General features: G+C 41.6%; 1 protein-coding gene across 1 annotated transcript in view; it reads left to right on the top strand.

Moving 5' to 3' along the window:
- The first annotated feature begins 435 nt into the window (after positions 1-435).
- Positions 436-10,587, top strand: part of Deptor (DEP domain containing MTOR interacting protein) — a 136,243-nt gene continuing 126,091 nt past the window's right edge. Inside the window, exon 1 of the mRNA XM_026393861.2 lies at positions 436-683. Within this exon, the coding sequence (XP_026249646.1) occupies positions 562-683 (122 nt within the window). The 5' untranslated portion in view covers positions 436-561. The remainder of the gene's footprint in view (positions 684-10,587) is intronic.

Below are 10,587 nucleotides of genomic sequence, written 5' to 3'. Positions count from 1 at the left end.
TGTCTCGAAATAAAATACAAAGTAGGGTTGGGGATGAGGCTCAGTGGTCGAGTGCCTCTGAGTTCACTCCTCGGTACCACCCCTCATCCCAATTTTTTTTTTTTCCATGTCCTGCAGTGACATGTGTATCCTCTCTTGTGCACTATTGGGTGTACTGTTCTCATTCATTCTCTGCAATTTGGGCATGGGCAATATAATAAAAACGCAGGCTTTCATAGCAAGAGCTTTGCAGGGTAAAGGAAGGAAAGTCCCGGGAATTCATCCACAGCCAGCACACACAGCCCTGAGCCTGTGCCCAGCTCAGATGTTGATATTTTCCTCCCTCGGCCCCGCCCCCAGCCACGAGGGACTCCAGCCACGCCCCTAAGCTGAAGTTTCTGGGGCCGGACTCGCCTAGTGCCTCCGCTAACTCACAGGGATTCCCTCCCTAACCAATCACTTCAGAGCATTGGGACTGCCCCGAACAAAGATGGCGGGAGAAGCCTCGGTGAGGGCAGACTGATTCGAACAGCAGAATCCGAGGCGGATAGCCCAGGCAGTGGTAGCGGCGTGGCCCGGACCATGGAGGAGGGCGGCAGCACTGGCGGCAGTGGCAGCGACAGCAGCACTAGCGGGAGTGGCGGGGCGCAGCAAAGGGAGCTGGAGCGCATGGCTGAAGTCCTGGTCACTGGAGAACAGTTACGGTAAGACCTGAGACAGAGAGGGTGGGCTTGCTATGGCATTGCCAGCCCGTGCCCGCTGCAGTCCTGCGCGCACGCGCCCCGTGTGTGGTGGCTTGCGAGTCTCTCCGGGCTCTGGGACAGGTGCAGACGCGTGGACAGTCCACGCTGCGCCGCGCCTTGCTGCTGCAGCGGCTGGACACGCACAGCGTGCGAGGCTGTCCGGGCAGGCACAGGCGAGCGGGTGGTGCGCGCTGCGCCCTAGCCTGGTTGCTGCAGCCCTGCGCCGGGATGAGTCGCTACCACCCGCCGCGCGCTCCCTCCTCGGAGGTACTTGGGCGCTGCCAATGCTCCCTGCTGATAGCCTGCACCTTGTCCGCCTGGTGAACCGAGGGTCGCTGTGGGGTCCGAGCTAACCCCAGCCCCTGTACTCCTTGAAGTCAGCTCAGTGATTGCTTCTGTTGTTTTCCTTTTTTGTGTCTGTTGGCAAGTCATACCTTATTCCTCATCTGTAAAACGGAGTCCACGCCTCCTTTTAAGGGTTGCTGTGGAAGCTAAACAGAGAATTTTTCAGAAACCCTGAACCTATCTATCCTTTAATTGGCACATCATAATTATCCTTTGAGTCCGCCAGGGGGCGTGGAGGCACCTTGTCTAGTGCCCTTCTGCTGTGCCAACTTTCCCAGAGGTCACGTTTTGGGCCATGGACTCCATTGATCGCCCCAAGTCTGCAGCAAGAATTAGAATTTGTTAGGTCTCACAACGCCCAGAAATGAGCGATGGTCTTCAGGGTTCTCCTGCTGTTTCCATCACTTCCTGTTCTGTGTTTGAGGATTGTAGTTATGGTCAGACTGGTTCTGCAGCTGCCCTTCTGTGATCATAAATCAGTTTGCCAGGAAAAAATAATCCATCTTTGTAGTGTTTCAGCCTCAACTTGCACATGGGCCCCTGGCCCGGCCAGAACTACGTTCCTTTAAGGTCTTGGTTTGAATTTCCCAGCTCATTTTGGTTTCTAGATGACTGTTTCAGGACCTGATGGAGAATCTTGCAAACATTCCTGAAGGTTTGGTAGACACCAGCTTGCAGCGCTTAGTTTGAGGAAGTAAATTTTGAACGTCAGAATTCGTGTTACAAAAGACAAATTGCACATTTATATACCTTGTTGAATTTTTTGAATGTATAGTCAAAAGTAAAGGGACTAAAAACTTGTTTTCCCTTCAAGAATGTTTTCTAACTAAAATTTGAAGTAAAGCTCTTCTGAAATAATCTGAAACACTTTGTTTTTAATAGTTTGATTTCTTTGTTTTTCATTACTATATTGTCTTTTTTAGTGTTCTTCCTTAGATAAGGTTACTTGCTTTTTATTTCTTTTACAAATACTAGGTTGTGTAGTAACTCCCTTTGTCCAGCAAGCTCTTTATCCTTCAGAGTGCAGCTTAAATGCCCTTTCTTATGGGTCTCCAGAGCATTTGTACTCCCTCTTCCCTGGCTCCTCTCCACCCTGCAGCAGATTTAAGGGTCATCCATGGGCAAGTGGGTGAAAAGATAGAAGGCTGTCACTCAGGAGTTAGAGCTGAGTTTGAATTTCTGCTCCACCACTCATTCCAAGGGTCATCATTAGGTTTGTTTTGAGGAGGCCTTTGAGCTGCAGTGAATCTTGGCCATGTTACCCCTCAACTAGTATAGGACCTTGGACAAGTTATTTAATTTAGAATGATGATAATAATGAAATTTACCTTGTAAGTTCTTATGAAGACTAGATGCATTAGTGCTTAAAACAGAACCTGAAATGTAAGTGTCATATCAGCATTAGATATTGTAATTAATTCATTCATTTCTCTGAGCCTCTGTTTCCTCATCGGTAAGATGGCAACAGAGATAAGAGTATTTTATGAGAGGCTCCTGAGAATTGGCCCTGAGCTTCCTGTAACACCACATGTCACTTCCAGTTACATAAAACCTGGCAGGAAGGACTACAGCTGTTATGAGCATACGTTACAGACCCAGGCTGCCCAGGTTCTTGTTCTGTCTCCACCATTTATTAATTTTTGTGACTTTGGGACAATTTACTTTTAACCTCTCTTGTCTCTCCTCTATGGAAAAGAGATTCTTTTAATTAAGACTTTCAATATTTTAATTGATTTCAAAATTTTTCAATTCCTTTTAAATCATTTTTTATAAATGACAGTAGAGTGAATTTTGACATTATACATATATGGAATGAAACTTCTCATTCCTCTGGTTGCATGTGATGTGTAATTACACTGGTCATTACTCTATATGAACATATATGATAGAAGTATATGACATATATATGAAATAAAAAAATGCACATGAAAGATTCTTAGATTTAAATTTTCTTATTTTATTGGTACTGGGGGTGGAAACCAGGACCTCAAACAAGTTAGGTAAACACTCTACCACTGAGCTCTATCCCAGCCCTTTTTATTTTGTTTTGAGATAGGGTCTTGATAATTTGCCCAGGCTGGCCTTAAATTTGTAATTCTTCTGCCTCAGCCTCCCCAGTAGCTGGGATTACAGATGTGCACCAACACATCCAACTTAGAAAGGGAAGTCTGGTGACAGTCCTCCCTCAGGAGTTTTGGGAGCATGAAGTGAGATGCTACATGTAAAAGTTTTAGTAAATGTTAGTCATTTAATTTTACTTTGGAAAATTTTAATCATTCTATTTGTTATTTCAGTCATTTTATTACTGTGACTAACACATAGTAATTTCTTAATAAATGTTTGGATGAGTGTTGTATGTAATCCAGTATACTTCTATTAATACAGCTTAATACGATATTTAATTAACACTTAGGGATCAGCGTGGCTGTATGCCTGGCTTCCTGATTACTGGAGGGTGGAAACTTGGTCATCTTTTTGCTACTGTCACAATGTGTTCTTCTGTCCCCAGCTTGCTCTCTTAACTGTATGATTGTGGCCACTTTGTGATGACCAGGCCTCTGGCCTTTAATTGTTTCACACATACCCTGGGTTCACCTCTGCCTTCTCTTGCCTTTGCATTGGTTTCTGGGTCATCAGTGATAAGGTTGGGATCATGAGGAAAGAGGAAGCCATCGACTGAGATGTGAGATAAAAAGTTATGCTTCCAAACTCAGTTCTGTTCACTTCCTTTTCCTTTCTCTTTAGTTTTGTAGCTCTGGTTCCTGGGGCAATTCAGTGAATCTTTGCAGCCCTTACACCCTTGCAGATTGGAATACTATCCTCCCACATGAGATTTGTGGTGGTGGATCAGATGGGGTACAACATGGAAAGGCTCCCTGTAAAATAAGTCAATAGACCCAGAAGAGTGTTGTTGTGAATATTATCTGCTCCAGATGGGAAGTTGGAGGCTGGCTGCACGATGCTCACACTTTTCTGCAGTTCATTGCATAAGAATAACACATCTAACATCTGCTGCTTTCCTTTCCATCTCGACTGCAGGACCCTTTTCCTAATTCTCTTTATGTTTTTCCCTTGTCTTAAAAGATTTTGCTTCCTTGTCCAATTATTTCCTATGTTTTTGCATCTAGGAATGCATTTGGATCCCCACCCCCAGGTTGGGTCATAATAAAAACGTCAGATAGTAACAAGTGTTGGTGAGAATGTGGAGAAATTAGAATTTTCTCACACTATTGGTGGTGATGTAAAATGGGATGGCCACTTTGGAAAACAATTTGGTAGTTCCTCAAAGATGAAACATAAAAACCCAAAAATTCCATTCCTTGTTATATACTCAGAGAAGTGAAAGCATCTGGCCACAGATATCCACGCTGTTATTCATGAAAACAGAAACAGCTCAAATATTCATCAGCTGATGAACGAATAAACAAAACATGATCAGTCCTTTAGTGGAATGTTATTCACCAGTAAAAAGGCAAAGTACTGATGCATGCTACAACATGGATGAACTTTGGCAAGATCACCCATAAAAAAAGCCGGATTAAAAGGACAAATATTGTATGACTCCATTTCTATGAATTGTCCAAAATAGGCAAATAAATAAAAAGACAGAAAGTAGATTGGCAATTGTCAGGACAGCAGAAGGGGGAATGGAGGGTAACTGCTAGTGAGTATGGAGTTTCCTTTTGGGCTGATGAAATGATGTAACCCTGATTTGTATGATGGTTGCACACACAACTCAGGATATAGTTAAAACCACTACATTGTGTACATTAAATGGGTGAATTGTTTGGCATGCAAATTATATTCCAGTAAAGCTGTCACAAAAATGCATTTAGATAAAACATTGGGATGGTAGAAGACAAAAATATTAAAACTTTTTAGTTGCTGTATTTTTATTGCCCCCAAAATACAATGATTTTTTTTTGTCACTAATTAAATAACATTATTACAATACCACTGGGATATGTGTGTGTGTTTATTTTTAACGGTGTATAATAGTTATATTTAATAGTGGATTTTTTTTACATTCTTGTACATGTACACAATATAACAATGTAATTTGGTTGACTTCACTCCTTAGAACTTCCCCTTCATTTCCCCTCCTGGTGGTACTGATATTTTACATATACATTATCATAGTGTTTTGTTGACAATAGAACAGAGAAGAGGTACTAGTCAAGAAAATATTCTCTGAATGTTCTTAATTTTTTTAAGCTTCTTTTAAAAAAAAGACTTGTAGTTATAAATGGACACAATACCTTTATTTTATTTATTTATTTTTATGTGGTGCTGAGGATCAAACCCCGTTCCTCACACATGCTATCAAGAGCTCTACCACTGAGCCACCACCTCAGCCCCAAAATATTCCTAATTTTAAGATAATCAACCACATATAAATAATTCATATTAAGTGTCTTATGCTATGATTTTTCAAATCATTAGTTATTTTATGGGTTTTAGATGTAAACCTATTATTTTGAAATTTAGTTATCCATTTGTAACTATGACACTAATTGGGACATCCAGATTCTACCTCCTGTTTCTTCCAGGACTAATCCTGGAGGTACTTACAGAGAAAGATGTTTGTAATAGAGCATTTTAAAACAAAGAAGCCTAAAAATATTAGTTTGTTCTTTTTGTAGTAATGGTGAGAATGATCATCAAAACAATAACAATATTGAGCCAGGAACGGTGGTGCATACCAGTGATCCCAGCTACTCCATAGGCTGAGTCAGGAGGATCCCAAGTGAAAGGTCAATCTGGGCAACTTAGCCAGACCCTGTCTCTGAATAAAATAGTTTAAAGGGGCTGGGTATGTAGCTCAGTGGTAGAGCATCCCTGGATTCCATCTCTAGTACCACCAAGAGAAAAAACAATAACACTTAGACAGCCCTTATTACCTGCCTAGGTTTCTTCTAAATGTTAATGGCTTAACTCTTCATAGCAACTCTGTATAGTGATTACTCTCAATACCCACATTTTACAGATGAGAAAATGGAAACACAGAGCATTAAAACTGGCTATAGGTCAGTCAGCCAGAAAGTGGTAGAGTTGAGAGTCTCTTCTCTGAAGCAAGATGTCACGCTGCAATTTAACATTGTCTCATCTAGTGACTCAGAGGGTTAAAGAAAATAGAACACTAAAATTTAAAACAGAATCATGTGTATGAGACTGGCACATTTGTAGTGTGACAACTTTTGCAAACAAAAAAAGTCGACAAATGGTTTTTCCATTCTGTTGGGGGAAAATCTAATTTATTCCTAGAAGTGTTTATGTTTTGACAAGACAGGATTCTCATTTTCTTTACTAAATATTAAACTGGGTCTTTTTTGCCATGTGGTTTTGAAATTTTAATTTGGACTTCATTTATTCTGAATTTTGTCACCATTTTAATGGGAGGATAAATTGCAGTTAGTTCACTGTTTTGCCATGGGTGAGCATGGGAGCAGGATGGAAAAGAGAATTAAGAATATAAGAGGAATGCTTAAGTAATGAGAGAAAATGTTTCTAGCATTTCAGTTATTCTCTTCTATCTAGACTAATTATTCTAATTACAACAATCTTATCCAGTCACTAAAGCCAGTTCCCTAAAAGCAATTTACTAGGCAATGAGTTTTAGCAACGTAGGAAATCACAGTTTTTTCAGAATTTTTGCTCTAACAGACTGTGTTCCAAGCTCTCCTTGCTATTGCCTTTTTTATAAAAAATATGTTCACTAATGTATTGTCTTGCTCTCCTGGATTTGCTTTGCAAATGTCAAGGCACTGTGCAGATAAAAGGTAAAAAAACAAACAAACAAAAAGACAGTTGATCCAAAGACCAACATGCAATAAATCAAATATAAGATAAGGAAATTAGAAAACACCAAATAGGAAAAGGAGGAATAATTTTTTGGGGGGAGGGGGTACCGAGGATTTAACTTGATCAAGGGCACTCAACCACTGAGCCACATCCCCAACTCTTATTTTTGAAGAGACAGGGTCTCATTGAGTTGCTTAGTGCCTTGCTATTGCTGAGGCTAGCTTTGAACTTGTGATCCTCCTGCCTCAGCCTCCCAAGCTACTGGGAGGAGAAATGATTTTTTTTTTAAACTTTAAACCTAACAAACTCTTCAGGTTCTTTAGAACCCTGAGTATGTCTTAGTGGGTTGGTAGCCCTTATTGATGACATCAATCTGGAAACTTAGCTCCACTGGATACTGTAACAGAAGGGAACTGCTGGCAAGCTACCTCCCCAGCAGCTGCTACTAAAATCTAGGTACCCAAACATGGGGGTGATGCAATTTTATTCTTTTATATAACAGAGAAGTCAAGAAATTACTGCCTATACAGATTCAAAAGTTGGTGGGGGCAGGGGCGGGGAATGGAAGCTAAGTGTAGAGTATTAAATTGCCTTTGGATCAGCATACAGACCCCTTTCCTGAGAATGCCATTTCTGCTTCACAAATTGGATCTGAGGTCAGGGAACACAATCCTGGCAGATAGGAGACACTCAGCAAAGGCTTCTTTCTTCTGTGGAGGGAGAGTATATAAAACTACTTTGTAACTTGCAAAAGCATGCAAATGAAAGACACCTAGTAAATGTTCAATAAATGTGGAATTATACCCCTCAGCAGTTATTTTTACATATAACCTTTAAAAAAAAAATGACCTGAGTATTACTTGTTTGTGGATGATATGTGTGTGGTTGTTTTTTAAAAGGCCAATGCTGATGTTTAAATTATGGCTTCCGTCAGTTTTGGAATCAGTAATCCTGAAAATAAGTTAAATAAGAGAATTCAAGGTGAAGGAAGACCACTGCCTTCTCCTGTTATTTTTAGTACTCATTTGGATCAGGAACTTATTTCCCTTTATTAGGTTGTGACTCTTAAGTGGTGAGTGTCCATGAGTTCAGTGATTAGGAAGAAAAAGGAAGCAGCAGTCAGTCCCTATGTGTATGGAATGTTCACACCTTCCCTCCCTCCCTCCTTCCCTCCCTCCCTCCTTCCCTCCCTCCCTCCTTCCTTCCCTCCCTCCTTCCTTCCTGCTGGTGATTGAACCCAGGGGGGCTCTATCACTGAGCACATCCTGAGCCCTTGTTAATTTTTTGTTTTGAGACAGAGTCTTAGTAAGTTGCCCAGGCTGACTGGCCTCAAACTTGGAATTCTCCTGCTTCAACCTCCTGAGTCACCAGGATTGTAGGTATGGCCACCATGTCTGGCATGATCATGCCTTTCTAGCAAAGAGTGGTAGCCACCAGATCTGAGTCTTTAACTAAACTTGGAAGCTTATGTCAGGGACTATTTTTATGGATTAGTAGATACTTGGGGGCCACAGTGGAGATGCAGTGGGGGGAGCTGGCTTAGTGGATCAGGCAGCATGCTTGCAAGCAGCTGTTCCCATGGTGATACCAGCAGGAGCAACTTGAACTATTGTCAGCAGGGCTGGCTGGAATGGTTTCATCCTTTGAAGTGTTCATAGCACTGACTTACTTACGTCTGCACACAGAGTCATTTTTTCTGTATCTTTTATGCTTTGTTTTGTTTTTGCTATACTGGAAATTGAATCTAGGAATGCTTTACCACCAAACTACATCTCCACATCTTTTAATTTTTTTTTTTTTCATTTTGAGGCAGAGTCTCACCAAGTTACCCAGGCTGGCCTCAAACTTGTGGGTCCTCTTGCTTCCAGCCTCCCTAGTAGCTGGGATGGCAGGGGTGCGCCATTGCGCCTGGCACTTTGCTGTATCTCTTCAAACATTTTAAAGATTTGATAGGGAAGCCAAGATGGAGCATTGAAACACACCGGGGAGTGTGGGCTAAGATACCCTTTTGCATCCCTAGTTTTGAGATACCAGCTGTTGCTGTGGTGTAGCAAAAGGGCACAAATGCCAGGGCCTGCAGCTTGAGGAAGCCCAGGGCAGCTGCAGAGGCAGGTACCTTGAGCCAGGGAAGGCTGAGGTCTGCCTGCTTCTAACCCCCAGGCTGCTTGCTGATGGTTCTGTAGTTTGATTTGATTCTGTCTCCTTACAGTCCTTGTACTACAGATTTCTGATTCTACTATTTTCCTAGGAACTCTCTTTATTGAGCAAACTTAACTTCATGAAGGGGTGTGTACCCTAGAGGGGTGGGAGTTGCAAGGATGCCTGAATGAAAAAGACAAATGTCACATACTCTACGAATCTTAGGTTTCATGCCCCAAATAACAAATTTATTTTAATATCTGGATTTGCAATAAGTATTAAGCTCATATTAATAATTATTCAATATAATGCAATAAGCAGAAAACCCGAGAAACACTGAAATGAGATCATTCAAAAATCTAAGCATGGGTGAGCTGAAGATGCTTTTGGACATTTGGGTCAAAGAACATTTAGAAAAGACAACTGTGCCTCTATCATAGGGAAGATAACTTCCATAGAAACTCTTGCAGGGCCAGAGCTTAAAAGAAAAGAATCACACAGCCCTTAAACACAGGATGTGGGATGAAAAAAAACAGCCTGCATTGTGGGAAACTGGGCCAGAAGTGGGCTGTCAGGTTCTGGACTGCCCTGACTCTGAAATGTTCTTCTGACCTAACAAGCCTGTGGTAAACCACTTGATCTGGAAATTTGGAACACAATCTTAGAGGTGATGATAATCATCTAGAGAAGGGGCCTATGGATGATAGGGAAGTGTCGGGTCCTGGTCTGTGCATTTACTTTTGCATTACGTCCTTGACTCCTTACAATAATTCTGTCCTTTTTTTAAAATAGAAGAGATCACCACATAAGCAGTTTGCCCAATGTCACATAAGTGGTAGGTATGGAACCTTGTTTTGGTTCCTTGATTTTGAATCCAGGCCTTTCAGAGTCCTAACAAGGTGCAAGCAACTGTGGAAGTAACCAGCCAAAATATCAAGAATTAAGGTTCTTACTCCTTGCCTTCCAGTCGCAGTCTATGGTGGCAGGCATAGGGAAAAAAGCATCATGGGCATAATAATTTGAAAGTAATAATTTGAATGGACAATGTATACGTTGGTTTACACAATGAAGGGCATTTCTTAGTTATGTAACATTAATTTCAGGTGAGCCTGGGTCAGAATTTCAGGTCTCAGCTGGGCACCGTAGTCACATCTGTAATTCCAGCAGCTCTGGAGGCTGAAGCAGGAGGATCGTGAGTTCAAAGCCAGACTCAGCAACTCAGTGAGGCCCTGTCTGTAAATAAAATATAAAACAGGACTGGGGATGTGGCTCAGTGGTTAAGTGCCTCTGGGTTCAATCCCTGGTACAAAAAAAAAAAAAAAAGAGAGAGAAAGAAAGAGAAAGCCAGGTCTCCAGATCTCTTTCTCTTCAATTCTTGATTCTCCTCTGTGCATTAGCTTTGTCTTGATGGAGACAAAGCTATTGCTGTCGTCAAGCCGTGGCCATCAACCATGTGATAGGAGATTTTACTATCACATTTATCTTAACTTCAGCTTTGATCTTTTTAGACCATCTTCAATCAGAGCCGCAGGATCTTAAGGCCGAGCAGCATCCAGCATTGGTTGTCTTCACCTCACCA

Source organism: Urocitellus parryii, chromosome 7 (assembly GCF_045843805.1).
Source record: "Urocitellus parryii isolate mUroPar1 chromosome 7, mUroPar1.hap1, whole genome shotgun sequence".
Taxonomy (NCBI): Eukaryota; Metazoa; Chordata; class Mammalia; order Rodentia; family Sciuridae; genus Urocitellus; species Urocitellus parryii.
Note: the sequence above shows the minus strand (reverse complement) of the source record. Positions and strands in the feature narration are given on the sequence as shown.